Genomic DNA, 18,164 nt, shown 5'->3' on the forward strand with positions numbered 1-18,164 from the left:
TAAGTATTCATATATTTATTTTTAATGTAATAAAAAAATTATAATTTTAATACATCAATTTTAATTTCATTAGTTTTGTTTGAATTCCATTAGAGAGAACTAACTTTAATTTTACTTTCCTTTTTACTTTATCAATTTAAAATTTGAAGTGTTTTATTTTATATTATTTGTATATTAATATTAATTTATTTAATAAACATACATGACAATTACTTGAAATAAAATAGAGTTTAAATGAAATTAATGTTTTTATTAAAATTATAATTTTTTTTTCATTATACTAAAAGAATAAATATATTAATACTTATTATACTAAACTTACTACTTATCCAATTTTATAATAAAAATTTAAAACTTTTCACACTTTTTTTTTTTTTCAATCATAGACTTCAATTGAGACATCATCAACTGATATTATAATTTCATCCACTCAGTATTATCTTCTTTTAGTAACACAAATCTAAGTTTTTTTTCTAGTTAAGATCATAGCTAATATTTCTTTACTAATATTTACTAATTATTTTTAACTGATGCTAAACATAAATTTTTAACTTACATCAACTAAATTTATTTTTTAATTAATATAAGTTAAAATTGTCTTTTGACCAATGTTTATAAAAATACACGTGAGTAATATTTCTAAACTAATGTTAATAGAAATTTTCAATAAAGGTCATTAGATTTTTTCAATCAAATGTAATAATAATTTTTTTATTAATACTTAATCTCAACTAAATATTTTAAAATTAAATAATTTAAAATCGTTAACAATTCAAATTATTCCCAGATTTATTTCAATAACTTGAATACTACAAATCCATATGAAAGAATTACATAACTTATAAAAAATAATTCATATAAAGAAGAATACAAATAAGACCTACGGTCGATTCCAAAAATTGGCGTATAAAACCCCCCCTGCGTTGAACTCCAGCGAGCCAAGCTATTTATTCTGCTCTTTCAACTTCCCAATTCTCAACGCCACAAACAGACAAAAACCACTTCCGATGAGCGACACCGCCGCTACGGCGCTTTTGGACCGCCGCGGCAAGTACAATCGCTGCGTGTCGCACGTGAACGATGAGTTCCACACGTTCCGCTCCTACCTGCGCTGGATGTGCGTCGATCAGTCCAACGCCTTCACGGCGACGCTCTCCTGGTCCGTCTTCCTCCTCCTTGCCGTCGTCGTACCCGCGGCCTCTCACTTCCTACTGGCCTGCCCGGACTGCGACGGCCGCCACTCGCGGCCCTACGACGGCGTCGTGCAGGTCTCTCTCACCACCGTCGCCACCCTCTCCTTCCTCTGCCTCGCAGGCTTCGTCCGGAAGTATGGTCTCCGAAGGTTCCTCTTCTTCGACAAGCTCTGCGACGAGAGCGAAACTGTGAGAACCAACTACATGGCGCAGCTCAATGTATGTCATCTAATCTCTCTCTCTCTCTCGTTAATTACTTTTTAACCAATTAATTCCCCCTACTAATTACACTTTAATTCAGAATTGTTAATTATTTCAAACTTCGTTCTGTTAATTCTCGCTTTCTGCATTTCTTGTTTGTGAGATGTTTTTATGATTTTTTTTAAAACTTGTTCTTTAGATTCGAAATCTTTACTTTCTATGCTTTTTTCTTGCATTACGATGAATGAGTCTGATTCTGAAGCATCTAGAAGCGAATGTTTACTTCTGAAAAACGCTTTTTTACTGTACGGTGTTTATTCTGATTTTTTTTTTTTACGAAGAATCATTAAAGCATTATAAAATTATTCTATGGAAACTTTTATTCCACTTTTTTTTTTTTTTAATTCAGTTCTCAACTCGTAAGAGACAAAATTTGTCCCTTTGTAGTTTGTTTTTTCTTAACATGTAACTATTTAAAAAAATATATTACTTAGAATTTATGAAAAGAGTGTTATGTATTTTATTTAAAATATCTTACTGTCTTTGAATTTGAAAAAATAAAACAAAAAATCCGACCCAAATTCATAGCTACTTTATTCCGTTCTTTCATCTGTAACTAAATCTTTCTACGTACTCTGATCATTCATTATGTACTAAAATTTATTTATTTTTTTAATGATGCATAACTATTTTATAAATTATGTATATTATTTATAGTGATGATTTTTATTTAATTACAAGTCACTCATGCTTTTTCTGGTCACTTATGTTTCAACAATAATATTTTGACATGTCAATTGCTTCATATAATCGATTAGTATTTATCATTTCCACTTTTTAATAATCAAAAAGTTTTATTCTTAAAAAGTAAAGTGTGAGGTGATTATTTATGCGATAAATGAGTTTTTCCTTCATGTTTGTTTTATCTTTGTCGAAATTAAGTTGAGGAAACAGGAACATGCCTTTTGATTTTGTTTTTTTACGGTTTGTAGATTTTGATTTCGGCTTCTTAGTGGAAATTTCAATTGGTCACGTAATTTAGTTCCATGTCAACCCTTACTTCATTTCTCAACCATAATTGACAGTAGCGTATAATGGAAATTGGGGAACTTTTTTTTTTTTGAAGACAGAAACAGAATTATATAACTTCAACATCACAGCTTGAAAAATAATGTTTTCGATTGAACTTTGATGGAAATAACAGCTTTAATTCTTAATTATTAACACCTCATCATCTCAAGTTCCTCAACTTGAAAAGATATGAACCGGATTAATAATAACAAAAGGGAACAACTGGAATGTTAATTAATTATTCTAGCTTCAAGAATACACATAATCTTGTAGATTAAATATATTTTCAATTAACTTTTTTTTTTCTTTTGACAGAGATCACTGAAGATCCTTTCGGTGTTTGTGGGCCCTTGTTTTGTGGTGGAGTGTGCATACAAGATATGGTGGTACGCTTCTGGAGCCTCACAAATCCCATTTCTGGGTAACGTGTACGTGAGCGATGCGGTGGCGTGTATATTGGAACTGTGCTCCTGGCTGTACCGTATCACGGTGATTTTTCTGGTATGCGTTTTGTTCCGTCTGATCTGCCATCTTCAGATCCTCCGACTGCACGACTTCGCAGGGTTCTTCCATGTGGACTCGGACGTGGCGTCGGTGATGTCGGAGCACCTTAGGATCAGAAGGCACCTGCGAATCATAAGCCACAGGTTCCGCGCGTTTATTCTACTCGCCCTAATATTGGTCACTGGAAGTCAGTTCGCAAGCCTCCTTGTCACAACCAAGCATTCACGTGATATGAACTTATACATGGCCGGTGAACTTGCGGTATGTCCTTCTCTTCTCTTTTCTATAAAAACAAAAAATAATATTTCTACTTTTTAATATCATAATAATAATATGATTTTTCAATTTTGAATTTTAATTGTGTGAATTAAATCTTCAAAATATAACTAATATAGGATCTTATTTTATCAAAGTTCACATTAATTTAATTAGATTTTTCGGTCGTAATTATGTTTTAGCCTTTCTAGTTTTCAACCAATAAATGGAATAAAATTATCTTAATATAATATTTAAAAAAAACTTTGACAAAATTGAAATATAATAGACTAAAAAAATCACCATGGTTGTTGTGAAAAAAATAACATCAGAAGGTAAAATTGTATAATTACAAAATTGGTAAGAAACTATAAATGCAACTAAAATATCAACATTTATTGAATATATAACTTATTTAATTTTTTCATACAAATTAAATAATTTAGTGGTAACTCGTTATAACTATGACTACTTTAGTGAGGTATACATTTAGGAGCTTATTTTTGTATGTCTAATGTCTTTTACTTATTTTGAGGTAATACCACTAAATGATAATTTTAAATTTTTATTATAATTTTTATTTATAATAATAACTATTTTAATAATTAATAATTTTTTATTTTATAAATTGGTATTTAAATTTTTCACTATAATGACTAATAATTTTTTATCTAATAATTTTTTATCGTTAAAATTGGTGGTTAATAAAATATTTTTTTGTAATTAATACTTCATCGGATGTTTTATATTTTGTTTGACTAAATAACAATTTAGTCGTTTAATGATTATAGCTGTAAAACATTTCTTACGAGAATAAAAAGATTTATTATAGTTTCTAAATGTGTAAAATATCTTGCAATTGTATTTTATTGTTAAGTTTTATGAAAATTTATTATTTAAAATGTAATACTAAGAACTAATATAAAAATAAACTAGGGACTATTTTATCATTAAATCGTAATATTAACAAGTAATTTTCTTTCTTTATATTTCAGAAGTTATATACATTTTTTCATTATGATTAAATTAACAACATCTTGATAGTTTACTTATTTTTTATTATCTTCTAATATATTTATAAACTTACTCATACATGTCTCCCTCTTAGCTCTACATACGAAAATTTCTTAAAGTTGGACAAATAAAAAATCATATGATCGAAATCATTTGAAGTATGACAGCGACATGTCCAAATTGATTAAATTGGAACTTCCTCCGCGTTCCTTTCTTTAAGTTAGTCAGTCATTACCCTATTATTGATTTCTTGTTCCTTCACATATCTAGATCATAAAATAATACTGAAATAGACTAACAAAAAAGGACCAAAACATTTACTAATCTACCCAATCAGGGAAACTAAATTGGACCGACCAATACATTTATAACAATTCATTACCGAATGAATCTTTGGTCTGTCGTGTTCAAGCATTAATTCTAATGAAAAAACATTATAAATAATCAGTTAATTTTTTTTTATTAAATAAAAAGTAACTTGTTAAGGGTTTTATTGTTGTGCAGCTGTGCTCAGTGACACTCCTTTCTGCGCTGTGCATATTGCTGCGAAGTGCCACAAAGATAACACACAAGGCACAAGCGATCACAGGGCTTGCTGCCAAGTGGCATGTGTGTGCGACGTTGGATTCCTTTGACGGAGCGGTGACAGATGGTGAGACCCCAATGGCTCCTCAGAGTTCCTGTGAAACAGCGTTTCCTAACGTGGGAACAGATGGGGAATCAGATACTGACGAAGCAGGGGATGAAGAAGATGAAATTAATACTACTAAGTTCATCCCATCTTATGCTTATAGCACCATCTCATATCAGAAGAGACAAGCTCTTGGTAACTTCTTTTCCGCGCCTTATTTTGGGTTAAATATATTTTTTTTCAGTGAATTTTAAAATTAATCAATTTCAAAACTTTAGATCAATTTAGTCATTCATCTTTTGAAATAGGTAAAATTAGTCATTTTAATCAAATTTTGTTAAGTTTGTTTGACATTTCAAACGCGTTTCATAATAGTATTTGACTTAACATTAAAGTAAAAATGTGTCAAAAATACAATCTTGAAATGCGTACGAAACATCAAATAAACTTAACAAAATTTGATCAAAATGATTAAATTCACGTATTTTGAAAGATGAAAAATTAAATTTGTTCAAAGTTTTAAAATTGACTAATTCTAAAATTCGCCGAAAATTAAGGGAAGAAAAACATATTCAACCCTTATATTTTCTATCTCTTGTTACACTAACAAATCATCCTTCAAATTATTGCTTCAAATTTCTTAAAATCAAAAATTTCAATACATCTCACTTCTAAATCCGAATAGAGGAGTTTCAAATTTTTTTGTTTTCAATAAATTTCAACCTGTATTAGAAAAAAAAAATTACAGAAAATATATATTTATGATAAATTTGCTAACTTTTATGATAATTATAATTAGATGGTAGTGTAAAATAATTTTATTCCCAATTACATTGACCACGTCATGAAAACATTATAGTCTATATATTGTGTGATCTGTTAGCGCGTTGACATAATACATTAATTAGTTTATAATATGGAATGCCAACTTATCAACCACTCATATATATTGTATAACTTAATTACTTTCTCCGACAAGCATCCTTAGGCTATTGTTTATGTTGGTTTTAATGAATTAAGGTAAGAAAAGAAGAGGCTAATTCATTATGATGAATATTTGTTAACTGATATTATACGATGGTTTGACCTGTTTTTGCAGTAAATTACTTTGAGAATAACAGGGCAGGGATTACGGTATATGGATTCATGTTGGATAGGAGCACCCTCCACACAATATTTGGGATTCAACTCTCCTTAGTTCTTTGGTTGCTTGGAAAAACCATAGGCTCCTTTTGACCGATCTTATTTTATTTGTTTTATTTCATTGTCATGTCTCAATCTATTGCTCCCAATTGCCAGCTGCATGCGGCTGTTATTTTAGATTGTATTGTAGTTAATTATTTATAATAATTCTCATTTTTATTTTCAAAAAATGAAAAAAAAAACTAGTGAAAATATATAGAATCATTGGGTATACATGAACAGAAAATAATTAACAGATCAAAGACATTTTTCCTATCCGTGACCATGAGACCCTCCAAACAACATGTCTTTGAAATCATTCAAAGCATTACCTTCCATTAATCACTCTTTTTTTGTCCATTTAATCACTTTACAGCTTGTATTGAAATTTCACTTATTTTCACTTTACTATCACATTAAGTCGAATTACTTCAGGCTGAAGGTTCAGTCAAGTTAATCCGAATTGAGGGAGAAAGTCAGGTCAGTCTAGGTTAAATGTCGAGTTGGTCGATTGAATCGTAGGCTAAGCAAAATTGGCACAGGTTGAAAGTCAAGTTGATTTTACACAAGTCGAAAGTCGAGTCGAGTTTTGTCAAAGGTCAAACTGAGTTGACCTATGTTGAAAGTTGAGTTGAGTGATCTTGGACCAAAGGTCAACCCGAGTTGGCTTGTTTCGAAGTTCAAGCCGATTTGACTCACACTAAAGATTAAGTCGAGTCAACATGAATTGAAGGTTGAAATCAATCAACCTCAATTAATGGTCGACATGAGTCAATTTAGGCTAAAGATCAGACCTAGTCGATCAAAGTTGAATCTTTTGGAGTCAACCTGGACCGAAAATTGAAATGAGTCGTCTCAAATCAAAGGTCAAGCTTTTCTGCATAGATAATGGAGCGCAACAGAGAGTTCAATAACACTAATTACAGAAAGACAAATTAGGTAAAAACATCAAGGGCAACAACGAAAATGGAAAAAACACAATTAGTGAAGACTTACACAGTCTTAGTCTCAAACAACATATTAAACCAAATCAAAGTCCCAATCTTGAGAATCCATTACATACTTAAAACAAGAAAAATCGAAAAAAAGAAAAATGAGGAAGGAGAGGCGTACCTACAGTCACCAAATTTCACAATGATTTGGACTTCTCGTTGCACTCACAATTGTCAGTGCACCCACTATTGTCGAAGAAGAAGAACGGTAATGATTAAGTTAGGTGGTGCCACCTATCTTTGTGTTATTCTGACTTTGCCCTAACCTTTGATCTAAGAAGATGTGATTCATCTGTTTGAAGGTTGGTGGGATTAACCGTCAAATCGTTGATCTAAGATGAAGGTGGATGTTGGGGTTTGGGTTTGCTCTCTCTCGCTTGCCTCTTCATCTCTTTTGCCTACGTTTTCATTGATCCCGCTTGCATCTATTGTGTAGTGCTGCTAGGGTTGGGTTGAGACAAAAACAAAAGTTGGAAGGTTTCTAGTTATTCGCGGGTTGGTGAGCTGACTCAACTTAACCCGCTTTGTAATCCAGAAGGTTAGCGGGCTAGGCAGGTCGGGTCATGTCGGAATGGTGGGTTTAAAAAACTAACCCAACACGCTTGAATGTAATCGGGTTGGTGGGCTGACCCATTGGGTCCAACCAACTTTGATCCTTAGAGTTGAGTGTGCCTCAAAATAAAAATTAAATTTCTTTATTCAAAAAAAAAAATTGAAATATAAGATATGTCAATTACTTCATCCAAATAAATTGTTTAAGAAATGAAGAGAATTCAATCATTAGTAGTTTCAATATTATATATTTCAATTTCTAGAATATTTAAAATCCTTTACCCAAACACAGAGGAATAATATTATCACACCCCTGAAAGAAAGTTTTTCAAATTTTTAAAACAAGACCACACTTATAATTTTGATGTTTTAATTTAATGACAACTTAATGATGAACGAGATATCGCAGATTGAGAAGATTAAGATCGAAAGAATAGCATATGAAGAATTTTAAAACTATAAAAAAATAAAGAAAAATGAAATATATTATTTAAAATATTTATATACTCATTGCGATGCTTCTGTTCTATATTACAAGACATATTTAAATATGAATACTAAAACTGTATGGGTAAGGTTTGGATGCTTAGAACCAACCGAGTTAACAAAACAAAAATTCAAAATTATTTAAAAAAATTTAAATTATATATTTAATTGTTTTCTATTTATTTGAAATTGAATGGGATCTTAATCGTATAATTACCAAAATAAGATTTTTAATATGCCACTTTAATAGAAAAACTACACTAAAAATACTTTAAAAAGTTAATGGTCAGATCAGGAATTATCTGTTACATTTATAGAATTAAATCAATTGCTAAACCTAACTTAAAAATTTTTAAAACACCTTAAACCTCGTGGGAATAAAGGTTTTGCCGTGGCAATGCCTTGCAAACCTCTTTCTTCTCCTCCATTGTCATTCATTTCGTAGCATCCTTCAAACTCCAACCTATTTCTTCGTCAAGCTTCGTTTTTTATCGGTGCCCAACTCCTTTTAGGCGTTGAATTTCAGGGGTTCAAAGCAAAAATGCTCCCTCAGCGCATGAAGAAAGCCATCACTGACAACCCTAAGAAGCTTGCCAACTTGATTGACCTCGTCAATCTTCCATCCACGCTCAGAGAATTCGTGGGCCAGTCTCAGATTTCCCGTTTGGGCTGTTTCATGTGCGTTTGGTCCTACATCAAAGCCCAAAATCTGCAGGTTCCCCCTCTTTTCTTTTAAAAGTGTGATGTTTTTGTTGATGTTAAGTTCAATTCTATCTTGTTGTTAGGTGGATTTGATTCGCTTTTGAAGTTTTTTAAAATTTATCTTAAGGTTACTTGTGATGACAGAATTATGTGAATTGTTTGTTAATGGATTATTGTTGAAGAGTTAGAGTTCAAGATACGGCTTTTGAGCTAAGCGTTTTGTTAAACAATTCAAGGGGTTTTGTTTTTGAAATAAACACTGCCTTCTCTTTTGGAGAGGCAGTGATTAAAAGAGGTAGGAAGAAATAAAAACTGTGAATGGTTGGAATGGACCTCTATAAGGTAGTTGAGTAATTCAATATTGATACACCTAGCCCATTTTTGGATATGTATTGGGAATGAAATGGATTTGAATAAAATTACTATTCCATTGGGTAATTTTATAACGGAATAGGAAAAAAGGGGTGTGATTTTATCGCCCCAAATTGGAACGGAAAAAAGAAATGAGTATTTGATTGAATGGAATACATTCTGTTATGTTTCATTTCATTTCATCCTATTATAAACAATGCAAAGAATGGAACATAATAGTATTTTGTTCATTTTTACTCTATTTCATTGTTTTACACAAATCCAATCACAGCTCTATATTTGGCTAAGATATGCCTCCTTGCAGCTTTAATAGTACAGTAGTACTTAGCAAAACTTTTGGGCACTTTGTATACATTGATCGAGGCAAGACAAGAAATCTCTAGTTTGTGCTGCGTATCTTGTTTGAGCTGTGCTATGCACACTATCTACATATTAATCCAAAATAGAGATCTCTTTCTGACATTTTTCAACTGTTACATAATCTTTTACAATTACTAAATTTGTGAGTTTATGTAAGTGTAAGTTATAAATTTGTAAAATGGAGGTATCTAGTTGTCAAGATGGCTCTCGTGTTTTATGGGTTGGGGTATTTATTTTGATATATTGATATGCAGCTCCCATGGATTGATTAAGATGAGTTGCTTCTTTAATTGAGCAGGATCCAAACAACAAGAATGTGATCAACTGTGATGATAAGTTAAAAAGTATTTTGTTGGGGAAACCTCAGGTTGAGTTAGTAGAACTTCCTGCCCTTATCAAGATGCATTTTCCAAAAGAGCCCAAATGACATGGGTGATAGAATCAAGATGCCTGTTACATAGGAGAGTGTAGCCTTCCTCAAGACGAGATTCTAAATTTGTTTCCTTTTTTGTCTTTTCCTCCATACTGTAGCATCATATGTGCAGGAATCTAGCTTCAGAGCCACCGAAATTGTCAGTTTTCTTTATGCTGTATGGATTGATTAATCTTTTTACATGTGATTCAACTTAAAATATCCTGTTTCGCAGCATGCTTTTGCCACTTTCTAAATTTTGTAAGTTAGATATTGATTTTGTATGCAAATATCTATTATGCTTTTATCATTTACAACAAGTCATTTTACGAGTCCTTACAATTGTCTTTAGAAAAGGGAGCCAAGGTTACTTTTTATCAGAAAGATAGGGTAAATATTACGGTGTATCTATTATAATTTGTAAATTCCAGATATATTCTGAGTTACTTTGTGATGTAAGCCAAGCTATCTCCAATCTGGGCTGTGCTATTCTCAGTTATGTAGCCTCTATCAACAGAAGTGGTGATGCTATTTTTTACCATAATCACTGCTAAGATAAATATTCATGTCATGCCATGATTGGTCTAAAGTGAACATTGATGATGGTGGCTGCAATATGGAATCGGCAGTAATTGCGAGGGTGTCATTTGAGGATGGCAATGTGAATAAGTCAACAAGAGTTAGTCTTAAAAAATGGTTTGTCTTTTTTAATACTTCTATTCGTAATAATTTTCAGTTTCAATCTTGCAGTATATACCATCTTCTGCAGCATGTGACTAATCTAAAATTGGTCATTGCTCTCTCATCGTCAGGTTACGAGGTTTGCAATTCCAGAAACACATTTAAGTTATGAAAACTTTTACTAGGAAATATTTGTGCTTTCAATTAAATTTGCTAAGTTCTCATATATGTTTAAGGAGAGAAACAAACACTAGGTGTATCCATCTTTCTTTTTCTTTCTGCAGTTGCTATTGTGCACATGTTTGTCTCTTAGATACAGTCTATGCAACTTGAGCACTCTCATAGTTAGATGTTTGTGTTGCTCCCCAACGTTGAAGAGGATAAACCAAGTTTATCAATTGATTATCATTCAAACTCTTAGCATGTATGCGTTTCTGCAGGTCAATATTGTCAGAGAAAAAAAAGTAAGGTTTAATTACTCATTTAATTCCTATAGCTGTCCATGCTTGATTAGTCCTTATATTTAAAAATAATTCATTTTAGTCCTTTACATACCATTTATAGTCCATGTACATGCTGTTAGAATTGATGCAGCAATATTTCACAACCAAGAGGGGGGGTGAATTGGTTTTAACAAATCTTGCCCAGTTTTAGGAATTTGAAATTGTTTTGATAATAACCTTTGCTTTTGAATCAATTGAAATGGTATAGTGTGATGCTTGATGTACGGAGCATTTGTACTATAACAAAATATAGAGGGAAAGAGATAAAGCACACAGAAATTTATACTGGTTCGATTCTTACGAATCTACATCCAGTTCATCTAGCAAACTACAGCTAGATATATTCACTATATTACAAGAATTTCAAGATTTACAAATACAATTGATAAATCTAAATTCTAAGATAAGGAACACAAATGCAAGGCATCCACACACTTGCACAACCACACAACAGCAAGGCTATCACACACACTTGCTTTAACAACCAAAAACAGCAAGGCTATCACACACACTTGCCTTAACCAGAAAATAGTAAATCAGAGAGTTTCAAACTATATTTAGAACACAAGAACACAGCCCAAAGATTAGATTAAGTACACCTTTTCCAAATCTGAATTTTCTTCTTCTTGCCAAGCCAAATTTGATGTGTCTTGATGAATTCTCAAGAAGATCTTTCAAGATAGCTCCAAGAACCTGTTCCACACTTTTCTTTCTTTCTTTTGATTGCACAACTTATTTTAACAGCAGGTGCAGAGTCCATTTTATAAAACCAGTTGCTGTCAGCACGAGCCTAGTCGACTACATTAGTTGGCTAGTCGATTATCGGGGCAACAGATTAACAGATTCAGGATTTTACACACATAGTCGACTACATTAGTTGGCTAGTCGACTATCGAGGCAGTAGATTAACAGATTCAGGATTTTATACACATGTCATGTTAACCATTGTCATGCTATGTCATGTTAACCATTGTCATGCTATTATGGACATCATCAAAAACATTTCAAATACATTTAATCAACAACACATGCTATTTTATGGAGAGAAGTTCTCAAAAAACTTTGAACATTGTGTTGTATGAGATATAGAACATGGGTATCCTCTTGTTTTTCATCTTGAAATTGGTTCTCTTGATGCTTTATATTTTCTTTTGTTAACCCTACTTCTGTTACTCAATGTTGATTTATTCTTTTGAAGTTCGAAGAAACTTAGGACTTTTTTTTTTCTTTGTTGTTCCTTCTCTATGGTTATTTTTTATTGTGCGTATTAGTTATTTATTTTTGTGTCAAGTATTATTGGTTCTTCTTGCTTGTACTTGGACATTAGTTTCTTATTGAACACCAATGAATGGTGACAAACATAAGTAAAGGGTTGGGAGGAGGAATATATCTATTTGTAGTGAACCAAGGATTATAGGTGTTGATAATTTTGTGTTGTGCTTCTCAATGAACTTAGATTTAAATTCATAACAATAGTTTTGTTTCTCCTGGAAATGGTTTAAGGTCTTTATTATTTTGAGTTACTACATCCAATTCATCAAAATTTCATCCACTACCTTTTTTTTGTCCTAATAATGGAAGGGTATGAGGGTAATTTGTGTTGGGTTGCTGTGGTTATTGATAGAGTTAGGTGCTAAGGTAAATACCTAAACCTAATTTTGAAAACCATTTAAAATACCTAAACCTCTTTCATTCATCAAACTGTTGTACGTAAAATAAATCAAACAATAACAAATGAAGAAATGAATTCAACTAGTTTCAATGAGTGATACTTCAAATTTTTAAGTTTTCGATTATATATTATTTAGTTTAGATTTTTTGTTTTTGTTTATTTATCATATTTACTCAGTATGTGACATGATAATTTTTCAAAACACTCTCATGTGTTATAAAGATAAACAAAAACTAATGTTTTTATTCATCTCAAACATCATGTCAAGATATACATCACAGATACAATTGAAACTATTCAATGTATTTTTATCCTCCTATTAATAACAAATAATTCACCTAATTCATACTCTACTCAAATTTCAAGTATAGAAACTTGGCTTCTTATCTTCTTTTAAGATGTCTGCTCATGATAAGAAAAAGTTCTATTAATAATTAATTTTAGTGATACAAAATTATTAATTATTATAGTGATCAAAAGTTGTAAGTCTATCTAATTTAAATAATAATTTATAAATAAAAAAGTATTATTTATAAAATAATCATTATTATAAATAAAAAATTATAATTCATTTTTAATTCATTTCGATTTTTGTAAAGGCACAGGTGAAGCATGATTGAAACAACAAAGAAAGAAAAAAATTGGAAAAGTGAAAGTTAATTTTTTTTTCTTATTGAGTTATTAGATTGAGAAGTTAAGGTGATTGGATTTGTGCGGGTAGGGTTAGAGTTAAGGATGCCGGAGTCGGATCTGGGTATGAATATTAGAATGTGGATTTAAGAAAAGCGTATGCGTAGAAATAATGAATTTCATCATATATTTACTAATATTATACATAATAATTAAAAAATATTTGTTTAAAAGTTATAATAAACTATCATCAAATATAGAAAATTTATTAAACATTTCATAATATAACATTACAATTTATTTTTATATGAGATTTAAATATATATTTTGACAATGTGTTTTCAAAACGCATTGCTTGATTGAAAATTTATTTCACATAAATATGTTAAAATTAAGTATTAGTTGGAGTCTCACATTAAGTAAAAATAGTTAAGCAAAACAATCTATAAGAAAAAAATATATAAATTTATTATTTTTAAGAATTTGGGTTGAAATTGTTGTCATGATCTAATTGATATTACTCATAATTTGTTTGTGTCAAGTTTCTGTCATGACTCTATTTTCGATAAATATCATAAATTCGTCATAAAAAAGACTCATAAACTTATTATCTTTAACAATTTGAGTTGAAATTGTTGTCATGATCTAATTAATATCACTCATAACTTATTCGTGTCAAGTTTTTCTCATGACTCTACTTCTGACAAATATCATAAATTCGTCATAAAAAAGACTTGTAAACTTATTATCTTAAAGAATTTGGATTGAAATTATTGTCATGATCTAATTAATATTACTCATAACTTATTCATGTCAGGTCTTTGTCGTGACTCTACTTCCGATAAAAATCATAAATTCGTCATAAAAAAAAAAACTCGTAAATTTATTATCGTTAAGAATTTGGGTGAAAATTGTTGTCATCGTCTAATTAATATTACTCGTATCTTATTCATGTCAGGTCTCTCGTGACTCTACTTCTGACAAATATCATAAATTTGTCATAAAAAAGACTCGTAAACTTATTATCTTTAAGGATTTGGATTGAAATTGTTGTCATGATATAATTAATATTACTCATAACTTATTCGTGTCAGGTCTCTATCATAACTCTACTCCTGACAAATATCATAAATTTGTCATAAAAAGTATTCATAAACTTATTATCGTTAAGGTTTTGGGTTGAAATTGTTGTCATAATTTAATTAATATTACTCATAACTTTTTCGTGTCAGATCTCTCTCGTGACTCTACTTCCGACAAATATCATAAATTCATCATAAAAAAACCGTAAACTTATTAACTTTAAGAATTTGGATTGAAATTGTTGTCATAATCTAATTAATATTAGTCTTAACTTATTCGTGTGTGAGGTCTCTCCTGACTCTACTTCCGACAAATATCATAAATTTGTCATAAAAGTTGACATAAATAACGACGGTTTTTCTCATTAAAATACGCGTTTGCTAATTTTAATTCTTACAACAATGGTTTGATTGAATAGTTGGATCTTTCAATAACAATTAAGATTTTTAGTTTTTTGATTTTCCATGATTTGCCCATTTATAATAGCTTTCAATTTCTATTTTATTCATTGACGACTTTCTTAAAATTCAAGATAACTATCCAGTCTCGATCTTTAATAGAAATACATATAATTTATTACTTATTCATATTCCACCATTGAAAATAAAACACACTATAGCTCACTTTATTCAACTCTCATAAAAAACACATAGAAAAGAAACTTATGGAAGCCCCCTGATTGTGGTGTTGCATGATGGGCATCGAATGGTTGATTCTTGCACAATGTGATAAAGAGGCCTATCATAATCTTGGCGAGCGATGCTGAAGAGAAAAACTCTTGGCACATTGTTAGAGAGTTGATACCCTCTAATCATCTCATGAACTGCACTTCTATGGCGATGATTCATGTAACTTGGTAATGGAGAGTTTTCCATATACACCCCTCCCCCAACATGGATAGGTGTCCTAGAATCAAACACCATGTCTTCACTCACACTGTTCTTGTAGTAAATAACCCTTCTCTGTCATCAAAACAACATAATTTATCATTAATATTTTAGCTAATAAAGAAAGAAAAATATTAATTTTCATATATTAAAAATAAGAATTTAAGAATTTAGATACTCTGTTCAGTTTTAAGTATTGTCTATCTGTTGAATTTAAAAAAATATACTGATGTACGATGTTTTAAAATATATGAAAAACTATTTTAAATACATCGTGCATCAATATATTTTGAAGATTTAGCAGAAGGACAGTATCAAAAGATCTGGACTCCAAGATCATTGATAAAGTTACCTCCAGATCTAAAACTCTTTCCCATGGATAAGGAAGTGGAGCTTCCGGGTTATTCACTAGGAAGCTAAAGAAGTTTGAGACTTCTTCCATTATCTCAACACAAGCACCTTCAGAAAGCTTGGTATATCACACTTGATGAGCTTCATGTTAGCCATATTTATACTACTATTTTTATGATATAATTGTATTATTTATTAAACTATATAATTAACATTCATTGCTGGCCACATTCAATAAATTTACTTTTCGCATAAGACAAATTACGACAATTTTTTATATTATATGAGATTTTTTTTACAAATTTGTTAAAAAAAATTTGCAAAAAAAGTTTTTTTCTTGTCTTTTTTTCTAAGAATTTTAATTGACAGATACATTCTTCGTGGATAATTATTTTTAACAAAATTATAAATTTCGCAAGTATTTTTTACAATTTTTTTGTGAAAAGTGTTTTATACAAAATATTTTGCAAAAATATTTGTAGGAGTTTCTTCAAAAAAAATTGCTGCCAATTTGTTTGCAAAATATTTTGTATAAAACACTTTTCACAATAAATTTTGTAAGAAATACTTACAAATTTTATAATTTTATTGGAAATAATTACTTACGAAGGAATTACCTGCCAATTAAAATTCTTAGAAAAAAAAAAACAGAAAAAAGTCTTTTGTTGCAAATTTTTTAACAAATTTGCAAGAAAAATCTCATGTAATATGAAAATTTTTAGTAGTGTAAGATGTCATAATATATAAAAGGACAAACATATATACTAAAATGTATATTTACAGTACTCCAGTGGCTTTTAATTGTAAAAATATTTTAAATTCAAAATCAAATATAAATATAAATGTTAGGTATTTTCCAAATAATTCAGATTATGTTACAAATGACTTCTTGTTATACTTCATGTTAAGTTCTAATCAAGGATGCTTTAAGAAAGGAAAAAACTAAATGATATTATAATTAAGTGATATTAATTAATTTTTTTAATTAATATAAAAGTTGATTAATTTTAATTATACTTCAACTCTGAAGGAGTGATTTTCAATGTAATACAGAGAAGTTTACATATGATTTAATTAGTCTAATTAAAAAGTCACTAACCGTGTCACCAAAGTAAATGAGGCAAATATGTATTAACTAATTAAAAAAAAAATTGCAAGGAAAATGGAACTAGAAGAAAATGTCTTATTAACAAGCAATTTATGGATATAACATTATTAGTAATTATAGTGACCAATTTATAAAAAAAAATTATTAGTTAATAAAATAATCAGTATTATGAATAAAAAATTATAATTGATCTCTAAATTGATTTCTAAAATTTAGTTATCAAAGTTTTAGTTACCAAAGAAAATTGGTCACTAAACATTAACTACTAAGATTTTTGCTATAAAAAAATTGTTTCTAAATTAGTCTATAACTAATTAGAGACCAATTTAGCAATCAATTATAATTTTTGTTTATAATAATGATTTTAGTAATTAATAATTTTTTTTATATTTTAAATTAGTATTTAAATTGGTCACTCAAATTTATTATTAATGAAGCATTTTCTTGTAGTACGATAGATTCACCATTAAAATAAAAGAATACAAGTAAATAAATAGCTTTATGATTTTTAATGATAATTTTGAATTTAAATATCATTTAATGTTTATTTTTTTCTGTTGAAAATATTTCTCTTTTACGTAATTCAAATTTTGTTTTAAATTTTTAATTATAATTTTGATTTATTTCAGTTTTCGGATAGAACAACGTATAGCATTTCATTTATAACTACAGAGTAACATATTTTGGTAAATTCTAAAACAACTAAGAAAGAAAAACTGATCTCTATAAACATAATATTTTTAGAGTTAACTTTGATTTTAGTTACTAAATTTTAATAATTTGAAATTAAAATTAATCCATGTTTCAAACTTGAATATAATTTATTCTTCAAATTTTATAAATAAATGAATATAGTCTTTTTAACTTAATTACGTTAATTTTTTATGTTACATGTCAAATGACGTCTGGGATTGGTTGATGTTGAAGTTGTTTACACAGTTTGATATATTTTAGTTCAAATGTCAATCTAGAACACCTTATTTAGTACGTAAAGGAAATTAACACTAATGAATTAAGAGTATTATATTCATTCATTTTTAAAGTTTGAGAACCAAAATGTATTAAAAGTTTTGGACAATAACAAATTTCAATTTTACATCCGAAATTAGAAACAAAAAATATATTTAACAATTTTTTTTGTAGACTTCGGTTGGTCTGTGGGGGCCTTGCCCCACTCCAAATCTTTTTCCCACATTGTTTCTTAAATTATATTATATATTCTCATTATTTTAAAGTATGAGTCTTCAAATATTTGATTTCGTAAGAGATGAAATTTAAATAACTATTGAATTTAAAAACATTAAGAAAGATAATAATATTTA

The 18,164-nt window shown here is 29.5% G+C and overlaps 3 protein-coding genes across 3 annotated transcripts; 2 read left to right on the forward strand and 1 right to left on the reverse strand.

Annotated features, from left to right (window-relative positions):
- Positions 1 to 928: 928 nt before the first annotated feature.
- LOC114186936 lies at positions 929 to 6,264 on the forward strand. Its single transcript, XM_028075013.1, has 4 exons — positions 929 to 1,412; positions 2,781 to 3,230; positions 4,743 to 5,064; positions 5,969 to 6,264. The coding sequence occupies exons 1-4, from the start codon at positions 1,008 to 1,010 to the stop codon at positions 6,103 to 6,105; spliced, it is 1,314 nt and encodes a 437-aa protein (XP_027930814.1). The 5' UTR covers positions 929 to 1,007; the 3' UTR covers positions 6,106 to 6,264.
- A 2,167-nt stretch (positions 6,265 to 8,431) lies between these two features.
- On the forward strand, positions 8,432 to 10,161 carry LOC114187016 (upstream activation factor subunit spp27). The gene is made up of 2 exons (XM_028075116.1): positions 8,432 to 8,796; positions 9,814 to 10,161. The coding sequence occupies exons 1-2, from the start codon at positions 8,623 to 8,625 to the stop codon at positions 9,940 to 9,942; spliced, it is 303 nt and encodes a 100-aa protein (XP_027930917.1). The 5' UTR covers positions 8,432 to 8,622; the 3' UTR covers positions 9,943 to 10,161.
- Positions 10,162 to 15,048: 4,887 nt separating this feature from the next.
- LOC114186563 lies at positions 15,049 to 15,851 on the reverse strand. Its single transcript, XM_028074502.1, has 2 exons — positions 15,736 to 15,851; positions 15,049 to 15,458 (listed from the first exon to the last, which is right to left on the reverse strand). Exons 1-2 carry the CDS (start codon positions 15,823 to 15,825, stop codon positions 15,159 to 15,161), a joined length of 390 nt encoding a protein of 129 aa, XP_027930303.1. The 5' UTR covers positions 15,826 to 15,851; the 3' UTR covers positions 15,049 to 15,158.
- Positions 15,852 to 18,164: the final 2,313 nt, after the last annotated feature.

The sequence above is a fragment of the Vigna unguiculata genome, chromosome 6 (assembly GCF_004118075.2).
Source record: "Vigna unguiculata cultivar IT97K-499-35 chromosome 6, ASM411807v1, whole genome shotgun sequence".
In the NCBI taxonomy this organism is placed as follows: domain Eukaryota; kingdom Viridiplantae; phylum Streptophyta; class Magnoliopsida; order Fabales; family Fabaceae; genus Vigna; species Vigna unguiculata.